Below are 22,594 nucleotides of genomic sequence, written 5' to 3'. Positions count from 1 at the left end.
TCCCAAACTGTATTGGTTTACATACCACCTTAAAAAATGGTTGTGAAATTAACTGATGGAACATCAAGCTCATTTATTACAACATGGAAACCCCTGCTTTAGTCATAGGCAGCTTTCTTCTAGTTCAGTCTACTTAAAAATTCCCATTCTGTAGGGTCTTAGGTCAATTATCACTCCATCCAGGGCCCTGCATGCAATGTAAACAGTCCAATGAAGCTACAAGTTCTGAGTACTATTGAAAGTCAGGCCATTAAGATGGCTGAACTGAGCTACAGCTGACATATTGGTTACCTTGTCACATAGATGTGGCATGTAACTACACATGGCGAAGTGGGGCTTCAGAGCACATGAAGCTGACAGAACCCATCTTGAGGCTCTTTGGAACAAGACATGCTTCCACTGGAGGGCACACAGTTGTGGAATCCCTTACTGCACTCACGTCTTGTTCTAGAGCATAACACAACTCATGCCACATTTGAGAGGCCTTCCCAAAACAGGTGAAACAGATTTTCTTCCTTGGGTTCCTCTCTCTGAGGGAGGCTCACGAAGACTGAAGGAGGGACTAGCAAGAGCTACCACATTGATCAGTATGCTAGAAATACAGAGATAGGGGCTTACTCGCACTTTTGTTTTACCTGCCATTAATGACCTCTTGCTCTCAAATACGAGAAAGGAAGAACTGGTCCATCTGCAGTCGACACATCATTCTGGAGTCAGGTGCTCATTAACTTTCCTTTCCAGAATAAGTCTGAACTACCATGCCTTTACTATTTTCCTTCAACCTTTCCATCTTAAAAAAGAAATCCATCTTCTTTCCTGTAACATGAAACAATACTATCTCAAGATGGCAAGGATAGGAGACATTATGCAATGTTTAAAGTCATGTATGGAAAATAGTATTAGAAGCCATTTAGCATCAGAACAGCATCTCATTGTGAAATCAAAGACAGAAGGATTGCTTCTTTAAATCAGCTTTATTTTTCTAACTTTTATTTCAATTTCCCATAGCACCTTGGCAATGTCAATGTCAAAAACAGAAATACAAATACATGTATTATCATTTTAACATTTAAAGCATGAACCTATTTTACAGAAATTGTTTTGGACAGTTTTGACAATGGACAGAGTAAAGAAGCCAGATAAGTTGCGTTTTTTCTTCTTTCACTGAAGCCCTACCACTTTGGAGAGAGATCATACATGCCAAGGGAATGTCAGAATTGTCTGGGAGGAGCGAGATGTCAATAGTCACTTAAACTCAATATATTATCTGCATATTTTGTATTTTATAAAAATTAGAACAAAAGCCATTTGTGCACAATCTGTTTACATGTGAAGTTGTTTTTTTTATATTGTATCCATAACTGAAGCGCCATAAAAATAAAACTCTGGTTCTTAAATATAAAATTGAAGGTTGTTACAGGTTAGTTTGCAGATGAATTTTTCAGAAATAATCTTTAACTCCTTTCAAGTCCTCCCAACAGTATATTAAAACCAGACTCATTTGACCTCTTGAAGTGTCTATGCTAGGGACACTTAATAGAAAAGCCATCTAAAAAAAACTAAAACAAAATCATTTACCATCCTAAAGGAAGCTCAGACTAGATGTAATATATATATATACACAAACAAGAAGAGCATGATAAATCATTCAGATTAATGGCAACAATCTTATTTCAGAAGGAAATATCAAAAATTAGAAACTAAAAGTCTATTTGCATATCTGTTGCAATCAAGGATTTACAAAACAAACTCATCAGAAGCAAATTTTCCTCCTAAGTGCATTTCTGTTGCATCTTGTCTGTAATACAATGGTTCATTTTACAAGTTTAAAATATTGCCTGTACACAGATTTTATCCCAAGTGAACGTTCACTTGGGTAACGGTAAAAACAGTGGACATTTTCAAGATATTTAAGTGGATATTGACAAAGTAGTAAGGCCATAGCTATTTAACTACAGTAAAGCATTGATTAAGTCACTTAATTGCTACTGATCTGCCACAATATCATCCTTGTTCTCTTCTGGTTAGGATGGGTTACTTTATTTTACCTACTGCTAAAACTGCACCATCATACTGTGCCAAGCTAACTTGGTAATTTTTTTTTAAACAAAGATAGCAGGAATGTAAGATGCTATAAAACTAACAATTTTAGAAATTAAACAAACTTTTGCACTTTTTAATTTTACAATCACATGCAAATAGTCCCTCCTTCCCCTCCCCAGAAATACAAAAAAATGGCCCAATCTTTTCCACAGATAAAGTGGAAGAAGTTTAACTAGGGGAATACACCTTTGTAGCTAACAAAATAAAACAGACTAATTTTGGAAACAAGTGACAGTTTGTGAAAAAGTTATTTGAGATCTGCACTTTGTGTGTGCATGTTTCATTGGTTTTTTTTTAAATACAGTCAGCAGGGTAGAAGAATGCATGTTTGGCTGATGTGGTGAGCTATCAAGGAGAGAGCCACTGAGAATCCATTATCTTCAATAGCTCAATGAACTTTTGTGGAACAAGAGCCAGTTTTACCTCTGGTAATAAGTTGATGCACCTCAACTGAGGTCAATGGAGATGCACCAGCAGTGAATCTGGCTCCCAAATGGTCATTCTGTCCTTGTTTCCAATTGTCTGTCAAACAGGAAAACTTGGTGGGTAGAGAGAAGAATTTGCCTGAGACTATAACTGGAGAATGAGAAGTAGCAGCTAGCCCATCTATGTTATGTATTTGCCATGCAATACAAGTACTGCAGGAGAACTTGCACACAAAACTATTGTTTTCACAGCCTTTATATTTACTTGATTATTCCCACCCCAACCCCCCCAAAAAAGACAAAAAAAGTGTCCATGGCGGCGGGGGAAGGAGGGGAATCCTAATGTTAAATCTTTGCACACCAGTATCAATTAGTTTAGTTATGGTGAGCTCCCTAATCTGATAGAGTTAGAATATGCTGGAAAAAGCCAACAAGTTTACAGATTTATTTGCATACACTATACAAGACCATAACCTGTTGCTGGAAAATGCACATTTAAGACATAAAACATTCCTTCCACACGTCAAGCTTTTCCAATCACCTTACAAGAAAAAAAGATTACGCTGTAAGGATTTTTTTGTACATCTAATAAAGGAAAAAGCTACACTTTACAACTGTCAGAAATACTCAAGTTCTATCTTTCAGCTCAACAAGCTCTATGCACTGATTTAAAAGCAGATGCCCACATAGGTAAAAATTAACATGCCAGTACAGCCAAGCTAGGCCAGAGACTGTACATTTGCAAAAGCCTCTGCCCAAAGAGCTCTTCCTCTTAACTGCAACCAGCTTATGGCTGCTATTAGAATTCCAATACATGTTCACGCTGCAATGAGAGTGCACACTACCCAATATTGGTGACTATTATACAGAATACATGTTATTTTCCAGTTTGAGTGCAGTAATTAAGTTTATAAAATTATTTATAAAAAGCAGCTTCTTTGAAATTTGATGCATTTCACAGAGCTCTTGACAGTTTAAATATTTTAACTTCTTTGTATCACTTCCATCAAATGTAGCATTATCCAAGTAAATTGAAACAGGTTTGTAAGCATTTTTAAACTATAGATTTGATCCATGATTTTGGTAAATTAAACTCCTAAACCCATTACAGGCAGTTTAAAAGTGAGTAATGATTGTTTTTATATAAGTAACATGCACAAAATGAACAGTTAACTGCATAAATATATGACTCATGAATCAAATCAAAAGCAACTGCCAAACTGAATAATAAGTTAGAGAAATGACAACTCTGGCTTTATATATATTTATAAAAATAGATACAAGAGTTCTCAAAGCAGTTGATGGAGAATGCGTACTGAGTAAGAAATCACCAAGGATTACCTGGCTAAGAAATCAAAAGATGAAATTTCACAGTTAATGTCATTTTAACTGCCACTTACATACCGTAAACATCTTAGTAATATATGCTAGTGATGCCATTAGAATGAATGTATCACAACTGAATATTCCAGTGTTCACAACTTACATCTTTAAATTTGTACACGTCCTATTCACTTAAGAAAAAAAAAAACCAGGTACAATTCTTACTGCTGCGAGCTACTTTTCTTAACACTTTATACAGAACTAAGAATATGGGCATGTTTATTTTGGCAGATTAACGTATTGTATTTTTCCTGTTTCCTTCAGTCCTTTACGGTAATTACTAGCTTGTAAACTTAACGGCCTACTACACAACAGTGTTGTGAATTTAGTCAAAGTAACCTCTTTGAAACAAAGTTAAAACCTCATGGCCTTTGTTCCACTTTAAACTGTTAGTTCCAAGTAACTGAAAAAAATCAGGAGCTACTATCTGCTGTAGAGTTTCCCCTAGTATTTGTACTATAAAGCAGTGCTTAACACCAGTCCAGAGAACCAATGGGAATCACTATATGGAAACCTGGCCATGCCCCCAAACTGTTGAATGTCTCAAAAGAAATAAAAAGCCTCAATTTTAGACCCATTTAGGACTTTAAACCTGCCCTCAAGACTCCCACCTGCAAAGCAGAATTCCATGAGTGGGAATGAAAGCTCAGGCTCTTCACATGTGAAACTACCACCATATGCTGTGCAGTCTTCCATTAACTGGGCCTGCCTCAGGAAAACATACCAGATAAATGCACACAAGTCTGTAATAAAGGGGTTAGAGAAAGTAGCATTTAAGCAATAAAAAAAAATTAAAATGCTGCCCTCAATTGGCAGAAAAAAAGGGAAAAATTAAAAATCCCAAACATGCCCCCACTCCCCCTCCTTGTGTCTAGGATACTGACTATTCTTACTGTCCTTATGGTCTGATCAAGAATCAGACCTCCAGTAAAATCTGAGTTTAAAAAACGTTTGCTCAATGAAATATTAGTAAGGTCAAAAGACTAAATTTCAAGCTGGAAACACAAAGTTCTACTACAGTAGTGCATTCAGTTTTTACCATCAGTGACTAAGTCATGACAAAACAGTATCTGGCTGCACTCACGCAACTCAAGCACGCCGACCAAGCATCTCAGTTGTGGATCTGCTTTGCAATGCAAGGCCATTAATGGCATACATATCATCCTACAAGCCAAACGTTAAATAGGTTTAAAAAAGTAAGTTCTAATTTTACAGAAATGCTTTTTTTTTTCTTCCAAAAATAATATTCTCTTGCCCTCTTCCTTCTACACTGAGGGACGTTATTATGTCATTTCATTTTTTCATCTGGTCAAAGCACTAATTCACAATCTCAAAGTTGATTTCAGGCAGGAAACACTCTGCAAATTAAAAAAAAAAAAAAAAGATACAAAAATTATAATCTCTATATATTTATATTGATTGGAATCCTCCAGCATTTGTGAAATCACTTTTAGAGATGAATTTTGGGACCCTCCCCACCTTCTCCCACTCAAACCACATACTCCGATTCAGTATTCGTGTTCCCCGAATACCTCCTCCTTATAGTCCATCTCCTTTGCTGCTCTTTAGTCCACAGCTCAAATTAAATAGAGAAGAGTTGGACGAGTTTTACTTTGGTGATCGGGGTGGCAGATACTGCTCCTTGCCGATACGCCGAGGTGCTCCCTGAGGTGAAGATCTGCGTCCAAACTGGCGTCTCTGTTCCCTGATTTTTCCAGCAGCTCCCCTGGGAGGCCCGTTGCCTCTGAACCCAGAAAGATCCTTTGCCCGGCCTTCGAGCTTCTCATGGGCCCTCTCTGAAGCCTTCTCAGAAGTACTGTTTTCTTCATTTTTGGCAGGGGGAGCTACATTGGTACGAAGCTCCCTAAGTGGCTGAACAGGAACTGGAGTTGGCTCCTTTGGGGGTTTCTGGCAGACTTCAGCGTAACTTAGCTTGCGTGGCTCCTTTGGTGCCAAGGGTAGAGAAAGAGTAAAGTTTATGCATTCTGTTAAGAACAACCTATACCTGGAAAGGGCTCTTCAAGAATACCCCAGGCACACTGTTAAAAGAACACAATGCCAGAACATGCTCTGTATAGTGAGCTAGGCTGGTTTAATATCCAGTGGCAGCTCAAAAGCCAGAATCTATATGAAGGTACTGTACCATGTTCTGCCCCTGCCCTGGGGGGGGGGGGGGGGGGGAAAAAGAGGAGCAGAGGGAGGGAAGAGAGGAAAGCAGCCCCCTTGGGACTGTACCATGATCTGCCCTGAGGGTGGAGCAGAGAGGAAAGTAGCCAGTTTCCCTAGCCATCAGCCTCCAACATGTGGAAGTCAGTTTACTAGAAAGTACTGAGATCTCACCCAAGGCAGCTGGTCTTACCTGTATTGTAACAGTAAGCGCTGCATTTCCATTGGTAGAAGATGAAGTGGCATTTGTCCTTGATGGCTTTGCAGCACTGAGGGGACGTACAGACATAGGTGGGGAAGTGGGGCTATTAACATCTTTCTGAGCAGAGACCTCCTCTGGCTTCTTGTCTGGCTGAGTTGTGCTGATAGATTAAACAAGATAGTGCAACACTAGAATCTGTTTAAGAGTTAGTTCAGTTTCCGGAATGCCTTTTCCCCTTTTTCCAAGTCACTGCAGCAGTTTTGACCAAGTAGGATGCCCAAGGTCATTACCACCAGGTTCTGAACAGCAATTAGCTTTTCAGAGTAACAGAGGCCTAGTTACTAGTATAGTATAGAGAGGGACTGGAGATAATGCTTCTGTCATAAACAGATAGTTAAGGGTTAACAAGCTCAGTAACCTGATGAACACCTGACCAGAGGACCAATCAAGGGACAAAATAATTTCAAATCTCTGTGGAGGGAAGTCTTTGTCTGTGTCCTTTGTTGGGTCTTTGTTCTCTCTTTGGATCTAGGAGGGGCCAGACATATTTCCAGGCTCTCCAATTTCCCTGAAGTATTTTCTTCTATTCAGTAAAGCGAGTATTAGAAAGGCGGTTTAGTCTTATAATTAATTTCTACATTTGCAATTGTGTTTGCTGGAGAAATATCTTTATTTCTGTTTGCTGTTACTTTGATTATTCTGAGAAAGGAAAGGGGGGGGGGGGGAAGTCTCTCCAGGTTTATAAGCTAGACCCTGTATATTTTTCCATCCTGGTGTTACAGAGATAGTGTACTTTCTTTCTTTCTTTTAATAAAATCCTTTTCTTTTTAGAACCTGATTGATTTCTTCCCTTGTTTGGATTTTCAGGGGAAGGGGAGGGGGGAAAAGTGAATCCCTCTTTGTTTTGATTCAAGAAGTTTGAATCAAGGTGATCTCTCCCAAGGACTAGGGGAGGGGGAAGAAGGTGGGGGGAATGGATTATTTCCCTTTGTGTTAAGATCCAAGGAAGTTGGGATCTGTGTTCCCCAGGGAAAGTTTGGGGGAACAGGGAGTGTGCTAGACACTGGAATTTCTAGCTGGTGGCAGTGTACCAGATCTAAACTAGGATTTAAGTTTAGAGGAGCCCATGCAGGTCTCCATCTTGTGGACGCTAAAGTTCAAAGTGGGGAATAAACCTATGACATGGTGGCAAAGGTGGGATCCTTAGAGCAGAAGTAACCAAGACTATCCTTCACACTACACAACATCTTATTTTAAAAACATTTCTCAAATTAGCCAAGTGAATTATATACCTTGGGGCAGGAACCTCAGCCCTGCTTGGTGAGCTCACACTTGTGACAGGTTGCTGGACTAGACTGTGTGCCTGCTCTTCTTGAGCAGATGCAGGACAACTGACGGCCAAGTCTTTGCTCTCCTGAAGAGACAACAGGAATTTTAAAACTGCAGAAGGGCGACAGTCATTATGCCAGTACTTGTGTTTTAGTCACCACAAAACTTAAGTCACCAGCCATCAAGAATTTAAAGTGTGTGTGTATATATATATACACACACACACACTAAGAGTTAAATAGAATATGCACATGGCACTTATTTCAGTGGAAGTCTTCTATACAGAACTGCCAGCTTTACATCAGGTGACAAAACATGGGACAGAGAACAAACAAGGCCATTGCCTTCTGTACAACTGCAGAGACCAGCAGCAGCACCACTGCAGGTAAACAAATTGTTCCAAAACCCACCCCTACCCCAAACTCCCTTTATCTGATCCGTACTTCAGAAGCCACCACTGCTGATCTGGCTGCTTTATTTTGAAATACAGAGTGCCAACACTAAATCTGGAAAGAGGAGTGGTTATTGCACAGGTTCCATTGGACACCACCTGGAAGTCCGTGAGCCCAAGAACAGAAACAGCAAAGGCTAGAATATTATATGTTTAGACCTGCTTGGGGACAGTGCTGTTTACAGCTCTACCAGAATAAGCCTGAATAATTTTAAGGACATGTGGAGGAGGGAAGTTAACCATCTTGATGTGCACTCCAGAAGTAGAAACAAGTACCTTCTCTTTGCCAGTTCCTTTAACAATGTCAGACATTCTGCTTTCCAGCACAGGTTCTCCTTGTATTTTTGCTGTACTGCCAGGCAGAGGAGGGAAATTTGATGCTAGTAAGTCAAACTTTGGTGTCTGAGTCTTTGTTTCTGCTGAAGGCTGAGGTCGCTAGAAGAAAAAAGGTTTGTTAACATACGCTACGTAACCATACCACCTTGTGTTGTGCGCCTATAAGGGTCTCAAGTTAAGTAATGTCAAAACAGTTCCTGAATGGAAGTGTATCAAACACCACATCCTGCATGATGAAATCTTGAAGATTCAGGGATTGTATCCTTCCCTCAGAGACAGTCTGCAGCCCACACCTGATGGTGGGTGTCAACGCAGTGACATCTTTCAGAAGAGAAACTCCATATCGCTTTAATAAGAACTGGGATGTTTCCTGGCCAAATGCCAACTGCAATGGTTTCGTTTTGCCTCCCTATACTTGTTTTGCAGTTTCAGTTCAGTGAAGTCTATGTTACTGCCCATCTAGAGCATAAAATGACTACAGACCTGCTCTGTAACTCTTGTTCCTCAAGACACGGTACACACTTCAGGTGTCTGTGTGCCAGTGCATCAAAGCCAGAGAACTTTTTCCCATAACTGTACCTGCAAGGGCAGCACACGCTGCCTCAACACACTCCTTCTGCTAAGCAAAGATAAGGCGTGGAGCACCTGACCCTCCCCCCACCTCAGCTCTTTCACACCTAAAGCCTGCATCTGAAGTGATTTTGATGAAGAGGGGAAGGAGGGTAGGTTGGGGAATGGTCATGAGTAACATCTCAAAGAACAGGTATGTAACCATTTTTTCCATCTTCAAGTGCTTGGGGTCACTTTAGGTGACTCACAAGCAGTTCTCAGTGGACAAGGGTATTGAGTCTACCCGAACAAGGACTTCTCTCCCAAATTTAGCATTGTTGCTGGAGGCCTGGGAGAGAAACAATGAGTGGTAAGCAACTGAACCAAACTGAAGACCAGGTAACAGCTCTGCAAATGCAGAGAGTCCATATAGAATATGCTAAAATTATTTGACGTAGAGAACGTTTGCAATGTTGTAGACGACACAAATGCAGAAGGAAATTCGGGACGAGATGCTCTCAGAGCAAACAGGTGAGCAAAGGAAATGTATAACAGAGGAGATAAAACTAAACTCCTTAGACCCGTCCAAGTAAAAAGATAATCCATCATGAACTTCTAAGATATGTAGCCTCTATCTGTGTGAGAGCGAGGCTTGGGAAAGACTGGCAAACAGTTTGATTCAAATGAAAATCTGAAACTTTAGTGAGAAATTTGGGGTACTGATGCAGGGCAACATTGTCTTGGTAAAAAAAATCGTACAAGGCAGGTGAGCCAAAACTCAGCAAACTTCCTAGCTTAAGTAATGGCTATTAGAAATGCCACATTTAATAGAGCAAGGAGACAACAAGCATGTGGCCATGGATTCAAAAGGAGGTTTCTTCAATCCTGTGAGAACTAAGTTTAAATCCTAGGACAGATTAGGATCTTTAACAGGTGGGGAGAAAGTCCATCCAAACCATTTAAGAATTTGACAGAGTTGGAAAACACCAACCTGTCATCTACAGGTGTGTGAAATGCTGGGATTGCAGCCAGGTGGACCCTCAGTGAACTACTTGAGAGACTTCTCTCTTAAGCCAAGCAGAAAATACAGAATAAAAGACTACACTTCCTTCATGGTTTCTATTTATGTCAGGACCAAATAGAGAACCTCCTCTACTTCGTAAGGAAAGTGTACCTGGTAGAAGCCTTACTGACCATGGATCAATCAATAGTCCAGGTATGAATACACCTGGACGCTCACCTTTCAGAAAGCTGCTGCCACCATGCATTTCATGGAAATTTTAGGGGGCCACAGCCTGACTAAATCGAGGGACCATGAACTGATAACGAAGAACTGCTATGACAAACCTTAAGAATTTTGCGTGGCTCTGGCATACAGCTACATAGAAGTATGCATCCTTTAAGTGGACATTAGCAAGAAAGTCAGAGAAAGGAAGAGGATAACAGAAAACAGGTAACCATACAAAACTTTATTTTCTTAATGTTAAGAATGTTAAGATTTCACTGTTCTAGAATAAGTCTGAAGACTGATTTGAGAAAGTATCAGGAATAAAATTCCTTCCCTCAAGATTGAGACAGTGTATCTTCTACAGCCTCTAGCAGTAACAGACCGGATTTCTTGAATTAATACAGCCTTGTGAGAATGATACCTGAAAAGGGATGGGACATCAGAAAAGGGGACAGAATTGAACTGCAAGATGTAACTCAGTCCCTCTATTGCGTGCTGCACTTTGACAGGTTATGCAAGATACCTGCAGTCATGAAGCACAGCACATAGTGATACCAGTTGCTATCACACAAGCCAATGAGTCCACCATCTAACGCAGCCTGCAGAGATAAACAAAAGGATTGCCAAGTTATAACATGAGAAGCGGTAGCGTCTTCATAGCAGGCGAGGTGAGCCCTGGATAACTATACAGAATAGTACGAGAGCAGTAACATTAAAATTCTAATCTGCAATGGCTGTCTGCTGGCGAGCTCTGCAGAGCAGTGGGCTATATTGCCGGTCTCAGCCCAAGAAAACATTTCTGGAAGAGGAACAAGATGAATCTATTTTCTTAGTAAAAACGTTACAAACAAATGAACTGCCACACAGCATCTGTATGAATCCTACCAAACTCTTTGCCTCTGTGATATCTTGTGGCTGGGCCTCCCACAGTTTATTTATGCATTTCTTCTACATGCATTATTTTAGCAGTCCTGAAACAACAGCATTGGCCTGAAGAAGGCCTTGCTAAGGCAGGTGCTGATCAGACTATTCAACATTTTCTGACCCCATAAAAGAAACAAGCCACAAACCAGGGTCTGACCATAAATGCTAAATAACTAACTGCCCATAAGCCTAACGTCTTGCACTCCCTTTGAATAGGTCACCTCAGGTCCCAGTCAGGCTTCAATTGAAGCCAACGAGACTTTTGACAATTACTTCTATGGGAAGAGGATCAGGTCTTCAGCATCCTATTATAAGGGACAGATAACAGGAGCAAGTTGCAATGAGTTCCACCTAGTGGTCAATGTGGACCAGCACACTTTTGGAAGAGCACTCAGCAACAAGGTTTCCTATAGGATACACCTCACAGAATATTAGGGTTGGAAGGGACCTCAGGAGGTCATCTAGTCCAAGCCCCTGTAATGGCTGGAACCAAGAGACTGATGTATTTTCACTTGTCAGGCAAGCATACACATTCTATCTTCACAGACTCAGACAGGAGCTAGTACAGCCCATAGGATTACTTTGCTAGCTATTTTCTGAATTAATCCATTTTATTCTTATATTTTATCAGTATTAATTCCTATGAATTTAGGATGTGTTGAGGCATATGATGTGTGTTTCCTAATATATACAAGTTTTGCTGAAATGCAAGAAGCCTTCCAGCCTGTATCTGGTAAGTATCATCAGTTAAGAGTAAATCAGCATAAAAGCTGGTAACTTTTGGCATAGATGGAAATGGTCCCTGAACTTTGGGGAACCAAAGGGAGGAACTATACACAACACTGAGCAGGCTTAGCCGGCATCTACAACCGGTTGGTAACAGCAGAGTAGTCGCCAAGAGAGCCTTGATTGGCAGTTTTTGGAGTGAGATAATCCTTATTAATATATAGAGGGTAAGTGTCATAATCCACTAACCTACAGGATAAGGGTAGCCATAAATTTCTTAAGGTACGGAAATAAGATTTGGGTATAGTAGGTTGGGCCTGAAGTACATAGCATCAGGATTCTATAAAATGCCTTGTAAGGATATAATAGGGAGCACTTCTTTTAGCATTTTTTGGGGCTTTTTTAAGCTCTTATAGCTCTTTAAGCTCTTTTAGTCTTTAGCTCTTTCTTTTCTTTGTTCTTCTATATTCTATCATTCTATCTTTATCACGCTATCAGCTCAGCATGTGCAGTATAGTATTACTCAGCATTCCTAACCACTGGGGAAGCCAGCACCATGGTGTAATCCGGCATGCCAGGAGCGAGGCTGGTCCTTCACCTCCTATTACCGGGTCCTCAAGGAAGGGTGACAGTATGTTAAGTTAAGGTACTTAGAATAGAAATGTTACCACCAGGAGTTCTGGAATTCTTTTACTGTTTTGCAGGCATAAGTTTCATAGCATTTATTATTCTTCGGTTAATCTCAATAAAAGGTTAATCAATTTGGTATTGTCCTCAGTGTGAGTGTTTTTGCCAAGCACCCCAAGAGCCCCCTCCCGATATAGAACTGAGTTCTTGAACCCTGTAGTCTGAATAGGACAAGAACCTATATATCTTCTGGTGAGATGCGATCAGTGGCAAGCCATAACAACTAACCCATCAAATTCAGGTCAACACTAGAGGGAGGGAGAGGTACATGAAGTGGTAAGGCAGAGCCCATTTCACTGCCTAGGTCCCTCCCCTCTACCCGTCCCCAGCCATGAAATAATGAAAATGGAACTTACTGAAAGACGGTCATCTTCTCGTCTTCTCCGACCTCTGAAAAAGTTCCTCCTTTAAAGGAAAAAGGAGGGAACTGAAGACAAATCTCAGCAAGCATATTAGTCTAGTTCCTAATTATATCCCCTATAAGGGAGAGCATGCACCTAAGTGCCCATTCTTCTTCCTATGGCTGATGTAGAAGTCCAACTATAATAGTGCCTATTGATCAGACCCAAGACACGCCTCTTCTCCATTCTTAGGGGTCTAACTTTGTTTCTCAGTGCATTAACTTATTTTGCAGACTGAATGGGTGTCTTTTCTGTTATAAGGAAAGGTCTTTAGACCTACTTTTTTAGGACATAATGTGCCTGCTGGAGATTAGACTTTACTCCAGTGAACAACTGTTACTGGGAAATTTTTGGTCAGCAAGTTGTTTAGAACCCCAGTACTAACAGACACCAAAAATCAACTGGCTTTATCTCAGAAGATAAATGTTTGAAGCTCCCAACCACTGAGCCTGGAGAACTTTGGTACTTGTTTAAAATTTAATGTAACCCCAAAAGGCCATAGTTTTACTTAATGGATTGTTTGTATTCTGTAGGCCAGTCATAAATAGAGTTGTGGTCACAATCTAGTTCTTACAACGTAGTGAAACCTGTCTTTGCACTACCTACAAGCTATTTGAATCTTAGAACAAAGCCCAGAGTTAGCACAGCTGCCGAGAGGGGAGGGGCAAGTGAGTGGTAGGGGAAGGGGGGAAATACTCTCTATTTGCTTTACATGTGAAGTTGTTTCTAACTTTTTGCTTTGACTACTAACTGAAGGTAATTGCTAACAAGCACAGCTCCCCCCACATTCACACTATGAGCCAGGAGAGACTTGCGGCACATTTTACAATAATGAAACAAACATAAGCCTTAAAGTCCTAACACTACACTCAGATTGTAAGTGTTATGTAGAACGGAGTTTGTACAGAAACATGTTTTTCTTTAATAAACCATTTTTAACTTCTACAAGGACATCCCTATTTACTACCAGCTGTATGGATTTTCTACCGTTACAGCCGGTAAAAATGAATGGCGAGTCAAAGTTTTCAATCTCACTTAGAAAAGTTCAAAATGTATTATGCTCAATTTGCTTGTTTAATTGAATAGCAATTCCCTCCCTAGACCATTCCACCGATAACTGAACAGTTGTGTTCAGCACCTGAAGTTATTTTGGCTTATGAAAATTAATCTAAAGCTAGTTCGGCAATCTTTTCCCAACACTATGGTTCAGTGTTTCTCAACCACACACTGCTTTCACTGTAACATATGGCTCTCATTGCTGCAATTTTTTACCTGCCCCTGCCAATACTGTAGTCTCCATTCTGCTCCATTTGCGAGGTGGGATAATCCTTCTGAGAACAGCCTTGTTCCTGGTGTCCTGTTAATGTATTGGTATGTCGTTCCATACCGAAATTCCTCACATTGGTTCTGTTCAGTGGTCCATCCCCCATCGACACTGTACCAACCACAGCTGTACCCTCTGCACAGGGTTCCGAGCTGCTTGATGATCGGAAATGAGGCTTCACACTGTATGAGATACAATAAGAGGTTGTCATCACCACAACATAAGGACCAATAAGCAGAGTTCTCTCCCAAACAAACTAGAGCACTTTCGATAATATGATCTGAAGTAATTAAAAAGAGACAATAAATAAATGTTACTCCTCCATCATTAAAACAATATCCCACGTGGTACCATACACCCTTGCCATGACTTCATGGTCCAAGGACAAAATGCTCTGTTGTGCAGCTCCCAAAACATGTAATTAGGCACCCTCAACCCATCTTTTCTTAGTAATCCTGAGTAGTCTTCCAGAAGTCCCAACTGACTAAAAAATTCTGACTATAAAGACAAAAGAAAATCCTTCAAAAGCTCAAGAGAGTTAGGCAGCTAACACGCTATCACTAACATACAGGTGAAACAGAGGGAGATGGGCTGTGATTAGTCTATAGCAACAAAGGAGTATAAAAAAAGGTGGTATTTGCCTATGTGAGAACAAGAACAAATACAGACACTTAATTCCACCACACTCAGTGTAACCAATTGGTTACTTCAGTGCCTACCTAATGACAGTTGCACATATCCTCTGCAAAATACAAGCAGATGATTCCAAACTAAGTATTTCAGACAACACAGGAGCATCCAGTTCACAGCTAAGAGAAAGTTTCCCCTTGGAAAGCAGACTGAGTGACAAGTAATATAACTTTTATACTAAATGTTCACCCTACCTCACACGATCTAAACAGACTGGATTCCCTCCTTGCAATCCCCCTCCAACTCTCCCACACACTTTGACTTCCTCCAGTGTCTCTCCCCCCAGCAAATCTCAAGAACCACCACCAGTTTGGAGCACAGGATTCTATGTACACCTCTACCCCGATATAACGCTGTCCTCAGGAGCCAAAAAAAAATCTTACCACGTTATACGTGAAACCGTGTTATATCGAACTTGCTTTGATCCGCTAGAATACACAGCCCCACCCCCCACAGAGCGCTGCTTTACCACGTTATATCTGAATTCATGTTATATTGGGCCGCGTTATATCGGGGTAGAGGTGTATTTTCAAAAATCTATACATCTCTGTGACAAAAAGAATGTCCAAGGGCAGTCTCCAAATGCCAGGAATTCTAGATTGGCTAGTAAAGAGGTAGATTCCCTTCTACTATGAAGTTCTTTCAAGGATCTATCTTCCTTTCTCTTCAGCAGAGGGGAACCAAAATGTCTTCAGCAAGTTACCATCTGCTAATAGCAAACCATGGAACCAGAAATGAGAGACAGACAGATTAGTAATCTAATCCCGACGGTGCAAAATTCTTCCCTGTGCTCTATACTATATCTTCCAATGCCATTTTAAGTGACAAATTACATAATTTTGCCACTACTTCCTTTGGGTGGCTCCTGCACAGCTTGCTTGATCTAATGGCTAGGAAGGTGCCTCTTTGGCTCTCAAATGCAGGAAGTATATCAGAAAAGTCATCCACTCTTCATTTTAAATCTCAGCAAACCATGTGCTGAAGAACCATTTTCTGATTGCTCTGAAGCCCAGCCTACCTTGCCAATGTCATTCTCACGCTACTGTCCTCACATCCACAAGACAAGGAAGTTGATTAAGTCTGACAACAATTTGGGAGTTTGTCACAGGGTGTGAACCTTTCACTCCTGCACACAGGTTGCAACAGTTCAGGCCCAAATAAATGTGATTGGTTTAAACTTTAAAGACAAAACAGCCAATATTTAATATTAGACTAGACTAGTGACTACCCATATGATGAGATAAATTAAGCTTAGCCCACAGGACAAAAAGCTATCCAGCATGTAACCTTCTCCCTGGAGGAAGTTTTCTGGGATTGAAGGAGAAGAGTGGTCATGTTGAACAGAGATCGCCTAGTACTTCTTACCTCCAACAAACTTTATGAAACAATCCTCAGCCCCCCAGTAAGTAGCTTTTCTCCATCAACAAAATGAGGCAGAGGCAAAGAGACTTAAAGTGACAATCAGTTTAGGCTCAGTGATTTTATTTATTTATATTTTTAAAAACAGAAGAGTTTATCATTTTTTGATTCAATGATTAAACATTGTTTGGTCAGATTCATAAAATTTAAGCCCAGAAGGAACCACTGGTAACAATCTAATGTGGACTCCTGTGCAAATGTTAAATTCTATTGCCTTCAATTCTTAAGATTCTTCTGCAACCCAAACACTACTACACTGTGCTATCACAAGAATTCGTGAAGCAGCCTAGAAAGAGTGAAGGTTGTTTATTGCCCATACTGAAAGTGGGAGGAGAGAGGAAAGAGACCCACCGTGCATAAACAGTATTAAATATAGAAGATTGAAAAATTTACATCTAATGCATCAGTGGATCTCAGTCCTTTCCAGACTGAAACCCTATATTACAACAGAAAAAAAGTCTCCCACCATTTGCTAATCCATCTGGTCTATTCCAACAGATTTCACGGGCCCATGCTGAAGAGGCATAAAAAAAGAACATGCACTTTTAAAAAGCATACCAATTACCAAGGAGGGCTGAGACTTTAAGGAACTCCTTGAACATGTCACATTTAAACAAAAAAGTATACAGAGCATCCTTTACATACCAGTTAGGGACAGTCCAGGGAAATAGAGGAATCCCTGCTGCTTAGACTGGTACATAGACAACATGAAATAAATGTTCATTGGCAGGGAGGTTGCTAGAGCACTTAATAGGTTTTAGCATCTACAATAGGCATGGAAAGCAGATCTTAAGTAAGTCACTTAAGTTTGCCATTTTTTAACCCATTCATTCAAAGTGAAGGAAAAGTTTCTAGCTGTATGAGTCAGCCCTCAGATCTCATAATCTCACCTGTCATTGAGAAGGCCACACAATCTTGGTCTGGGCAGAAGAACGAAAAGTGCAGGAGAAAAGTGAAGAAGATAGGAGAAAGTAAAGAGAAGAAAAGAAGCAGTAAGAAAGTCAGCAAGGAGAGTGTGCATGAAATGAGAGATGCCCAGACTTTTGAATGTTAGACCTGTTCTCTCTGAGCGCAATACTTGATCATCACTGGGCCAACTCTCTAAGCCTACATCTCACTTACCTTGCTAGCATCCCAGCTGAGAGGGAACGTTTCTCAGAGGCTTCCACTATCCTCCTTAAATATAACATTTGAAATCCTGGAAACAGGTTTTAAAGTTGCAATGGCATAAGGAAAGCTTCACACTAAGATAACACTGATGTAGGGAAGGCTAGAGCACATCCTAGACAAAACATGTTTGGAACCAGAGTCCACTGTAGTGTGTGCAATAAAGCTATCTCCATCTTTCTACTACCTTAAAAGATCAGAGCTCCATTTGTGGAGAAGGAAGGAGCTCAAATAACTCAACTATGTTTCTCTACTAAAGAAAAGGTTTATTACAATAGAGACTCCCATTTAAGAGAGTCTTAACCCTTTACAATTCCTACTGTTCTGAAGGGAGTTTCTCTTCCAGAGACTCCATCATGCAATAGAATTCCCACAATAAAGCAGGAGCTACCTAGGAGTAAGCATGTGTTGTAACTTCTTGTCACCAGTGGATATGGAGCTCTTATCTAGAGCCATTACATTATTTGGTATGGTTTCTGGCCAACCCTGGACTCAGTATGAAATTAGACGACTTATCTAATAGTAAAAGTTTACACTATGGTTTGCTAAGATTCAGGACAGAATCTCTGTCTCAAAAGCCTTAAGAACAGGGGTCGATGGTGAACTTAAGGAACCTTTGATTATTAAAATGAGAAGTTCTAAATAAGGAGATGTGTCTCCTTCAACTATATGGACCAGTCCCTTTGGTCAACAGCCAAAATGAGAGAGGGAAGCACTTGTCCTCTTGTCTATCCATCCCTCAAAGGAGGAGGGGGATATCTCAACTCCTATAAAAGCTAGTTAAGTCAGAGAAAACATTACCTTTGAGGAAAGATTGAAATTTGGTTTATTTAGCCTGGAGAAGAGAAGAGGAGGACATAAAAGTTTTCAAGTACATCAAAGATTGTTACAAGGAGGAGGGTGAAAAATTGTTCTTGTTAACTTCAGAGGACAGGACAAGAAGCAATGGGCTTAAATTGCAGGAAGAGAGATTTAGGTTGTACATTAGGAAAAACTTAACTGGCGGGGTAGTTAATCACTGGAACAAACTGCCTAGGGAGGTTGTGGAATCTCCCTTATTGGAGGTTTTTAAGGACAAGATAGAGAAACATATGTCAGGAGTGGTCTAGTTATTATGCAGTGCTGCCTGAGTGCAGGGGACTGGACTAGATGGACTCTTGAGGTTCCAGTTCCACACTTCTATGATTCTATGTGATTATGATTGTACAGTGCTGATGCCAAGTATACTTAAATCTTTCCTGCAAGGAATCACAGAGGGACTTGCCCCAAGAGGATCTGATAGGGTTGCTTTGGCTGCCAGCCTAGAATGGAGGCTGACTCAAGATTGCTGGACAAAGAGCACAATTTCAAAAGGCAAAAATTATGTGGATTACTTCCATCTGGTAATTAGGAAGTGGATATACTTGCCCATCTAGAAGGTTTTTACCCTTACTGTACATACTAGCTGGGATGGACAAGTCAAAAAATCTAGGTCTACAAACAAGAAATCCTATAAAAATGCTCCATTTAAGTTTTAATAATCAACGGGATGCTGATAAACAGGCACAGCTCTAACACAGCTCAGTGGCAGTTGTGCAGGATCTGCCCCCATTAGAAACAATTAATTCTCTTTCTAAATTCAGCTGCCTTGCTTGTCCCAAACGAAGCAATAAACACTTCACTCTGCTCCTGAAGACCCAATTTCAAAGTCCATCCTCCACTGATCACGTCAATTTATGGCCATGAACTTTAACTTCATTACCAAATGTTTACAGCGCAGGCAGTTGTCAAGTGAAGTCTCAAACATAAAAGCGATTACTGTGCTAATCAGCCTGCTTGTTGCATTCAGTAGGAAAGCCTGCAAATAAAAGTTTCCACCCACACAAGGCAAGAGTACTATAGTCTTTTGTAATTATAGAGCATTGCTCCAATGACACACAAGGTTGTTTTCCTCCTCTGCAAATGAATGTATTTGAGCTCACTCTAAAATTATATCAGGAGAGAGACTGACATGGTAATGAATTACAGTGATAAAATTGCTGAATTTATCTAATAGTAAGAGCCTGCATCTCAGAAGTTGTACAAGGTGAGTGGCTCTACAATATTAGTCTCGCTACAGAAGCTGAATTTGTCTTGTGGGAGTTTCTGTTTAGGAAATAAGGCAGCCATGAGTTAGAAGCACCAGTTTTTAAGAGGAAGCTATCTTGGTTTCAGACTTACGTGCCTCTTAATGGTAACCCCTTTGAAGCTTTCAAGTGAGTCCTTACCTTTGTTCTCTCTAGCACACACAGATTTGTTATTGTATGGCCTCACGAACGTTGGCCTGGATTTTATGCTAAATTTAGTTTCCAAAAATTGTCTCCTTGATTGCTAAATCTAGGTGGAAAGTGATTTAGATCAACTACAAAGCATTACGCCCTTGGCAATAAGCATTCCTTGACGACTCATTAAAGTTCTGGAAACTGCAAATCCTAACAGCACAGCCAGCTTCCTGATTTTCTCTTACCGGTTTCTATGGAATGGGCGACCTATGCTCAAGGAAGCAGCATTCGTCTTATATGATCCTGGTGAATTAAAGCCATTCACGAATCCACCATTAGGAAAAGGGGCCTGCAATACAGAGACAAGAATAGCAGGCTGTCAAGAGTTGAACCAAATCTAAAGATAAAAGAAAAGATGCTCATGGTCGTTTGGCCCTTTCCTGCACTGCTGACATCTACTTAACTCGCTGCTTTATCCAGAATGTTTCATACCTCAACCCCGTGACATCACATGCCATTCTTACAATCCCTCATTAAAAAATAAAAATAAAAAAAATTCTCCCTAGGTCTATAGTTTGTAAAGCCACTACAGTCTCATGATCTTTCTGTCCAAGAAGAGCCAAGAAAATCCCTCACCTCCCCAGGTTTGCTTGGGATAAACTGAGTTTACACCAGAGGCCCCTGAGATTTAACTGATGCTGGTGATAGGACAGAGTGCCTTTTAGAGGCTTATCTTATTGGATCTGGACCATCACCAGCTGAAGCCAATGGTTAGTAATCCACAAACACATGCAAGCGGTGACCAGACCCATGTCTCTTGCAAGACTGAGAGGTCAACCCAATCAACACAAGCCAATTTGTTACTCAAGCTCTCAGAGTAGATTTTTGGGACAATATTCCTAATGTATTGCCCATCAGTGTTGATAACAAAAACCCTCCCATTTTATGAAAATTTGCAGCAGTTACTTACCAGTGGTGTTTCAAAGTAAGGTGCAGGGTTTGGAGACCAAGTCGGAGGCACAATACTGTAAATAGAGTACTGCTGAGGACTATATACAGGCTGCATAAACAGTGGTGAGGCAAACTGTGCTTGTGTTTGAACTGGCTGAGTATACACACTGGAATCCACTACCCGGTAGCCATTTTTAGCAAAAAATGTGTTGATGGCTTTTATCCTTGCCTGTAAGAGAGATCAAACCAAGTTACGTGTGCCATATGTGAGGCGGGGAGAGCAAGAGGAAAGACATGAGTTTTTTCTCTCTCTTTTTTTTATTATAATGTAAGTAAGGAAAAACTAGGTTAACTGCTGACTACAAGCATAAACCTTGTGTGATAGACTATGTTGCAGTGTTGGTTATCCCTTCTTACAATAAAGTGCTAAAATTAAGGGTGGGTATCTTAAACCAATGGATCACTCAAAGCTTTAAACTTTATGTTGCATTTTATGGCAATAACTGCTCTATAATATGAGACTAACTCAGAATTTAAGCAAAAGTCAGTGCTGTGAAAGATGCCAGATTGACAACTGTAGGAACTGAAGTCCTCACTTCTCAGCAGATTAGGTACAGGATCAAGAGCAGCAGGCAGGGCAAGCTTTCCCCACACTGCACAGCCAGGTTGTCTAAATGTCATTCTAGAGGAGCAAGCTCTACAAAATGAAGAGAATCAAAGTCCTTACTCCCTCTGCTGAGTCTTACAAACAAGGATGCCAGTTTGGAAGCTTAAAGTATCTATACCTACACTCGCACTCTCTTCCCCCCCTCCCCCCAAACACACACACACACCCCTCCAGTAGAAACTGCACTTGGGATCACCCACCACACACACTTAAATTGGGTTCAAGCTAGTGTCCTACAGAGGAACGGCTCTGCAACCCAAAACTAATTTTAATAAGTTTACAGTGCTGGCCAAAGAAAAAGATCCAAGATTTTGCCCTGAAATCTCCCCATACCCATATTAAATAAAAAGAGTCTTACCATTATTGGCTTGCCCTGAAAGGTTTTTACTTCTTCCCTTAAGTATTTAAATGCCTGTGTACATAAAAAGACATTTATTGAAAGATCATTTTGGTAAAACTGCACTTCAAAGACAGTCTTTACAAACTGACTAATATAAACATAGCTAGGCCTGAATTCAAGTGGCATTATATTTTGATAAGTTTATGACAATTTTACAAGAGGAAAAGCCATTGTGTTATTCAGAGCATCAACAGTTTGTGGTTCCTCATGCAGACCAAGCTGCAATGTGTTAGCGCACAGATCTTCCTGCCTTGATCCATCTTTCTTAAATCCTAACACAGACATGACCATATCATGTTGCTGTCAAAGAGTAAATATTTAATCTCTGTTGCAAGGGTTAAACAGAAGAGTGCTTGCCTTAAGTGTGCCACTGCAATGGCATTTCAATATTTGAGTGTGACATTGAGAAACCACACCAAAAGGGAGAATTTGTACTAAATCAAACCCTGGTTTGTAATATTATGTTGCCTTCACTGCAAAACACCTAGTTTTTTCCTATGGCAGCCAAAAAAAAAAAAAAATCATTGCCCATCAAGTTATTTACAGGGATACTTAATTGGCCTTTTTTTAAAACTGCCCACTTCTCTGCTTGTTCAATGAAAAAAGCTTCAGTTTCATTTTCCTGTCCAGGCAATTTCGATACAGTTTTGCTTTCAGGTTCTCATGCAGTAGCACAAAACTGCAAGGTTTAGTCATGGTGACTGCAGCAGGATATGCATTTGAGAAGAGTTTTCAACAGAAATAATTCATGCATTACTCTTAAGTTTTCTATAAAAGCCCAATTGTACCCATTTGTCCCAACAGTGCAACTGGAAGAACTACAGAA

The 22,594-nt window shown here is 40.4% G+C and overlaps 2 protein-coding genes across 7 annotated transcripts in view; both read right to left on the bottom strand.

The window, feature by feature from the left end:
• The window catches only part of DIP2B (disco interacting protein 2 homolog B), a 130,929-nt gene extending 130,272 nt beyond the window's left edge, over nucleotides 1-657 (bottom strand). For both annotated transcript variants that reach the window (XM_039513858.1, XM_039513859.1), the window contains exon 1: nucleotides 636-657. In XM_039513858.1, the coding sequence (XP_039369792.1) occupies nucleotides 636-642 (7 nt within the window). In that variant the 5' untranslated portion in view covers nucleotides 643-657. The remainder of the gene's footprint in view (nucleotides 1-635) is intronic.
• A 302-nt stretch (nucleotides 658-959) lies between these two features.
• Nucleotides 960-22,594, bottom strand: part of LARP4 (La ribonucleoprotein 4) — a 41,929-nt gene continuing 20,294 nt past the window's right edge. For 2 of the 5 annotated variants that reach the window (XM_039514875.1, XM_039514876.1), the window contains exons 8-16: nucleotides 21,727-21,780; nucleotides 20,721-20,930; nucleotides 19,996-20,099; nucleotides 14,183-14,416; nucleotides 12,866-12,914; nucleotides 8,336-8,494; nucleotides 7,572-7,693; nucleotides 6,271-6,439; nucleotides 960-5,855 (exon numbers count right to left, since the gene is read on the bottom strand). In XM_039514875.1, coding sequence (XP_039370809.1) covers nucleotides 5,520-5,855; nucleotides 6,271-6,439; nucleotides 7,572-7,693; nucleotides 8,336-8,494; nucleotides 12,866-12,914; nucleotides 14,183-14,416; nucleotides 19,996-20,099; nucleotides 20,721-20,930; nucleotides 21,727-21,780 — 1,437 coding nt within the window. In that variant the 3' untranslated portion in view covers nucleotides 960-5,519. Of the gene's footprint in view, nucleotides 5,856-6,270; nucleotides 6,440-7,571; nucleotides 7,694-8,335; nucleotides 8,495-10,539; nucleotides 10,772-12,865; nucleotides 12,915-14,178; nucleotides 14,417-19,995; nucleotides 20,100-20,720; nucleotides 20,931-21,726; nucleotides 21,781-22,594 lie in introns of those variants that run through there. The other 3 variants (XM_039514878.1, XM_039514877.1, XM_039514879.1) reach the window with 3 other exon arrangements.

This window comes from Mauremys reevesii, linkage group 25 (assembly GCF_016161935.1).
Source record: "Mauremys reevesii isolate NIE-2019 linkage group 25, ASM1616193v1, whole genome shotgun sequence".
NCBI lineage: Eukaryota > Metazoa > Chordata > Testudines > Geoemydidae > Mauremys > Mauremys reevesii.
This window is presented reverse-complemented; position numbering and strand designations above follow the sequence as displayed.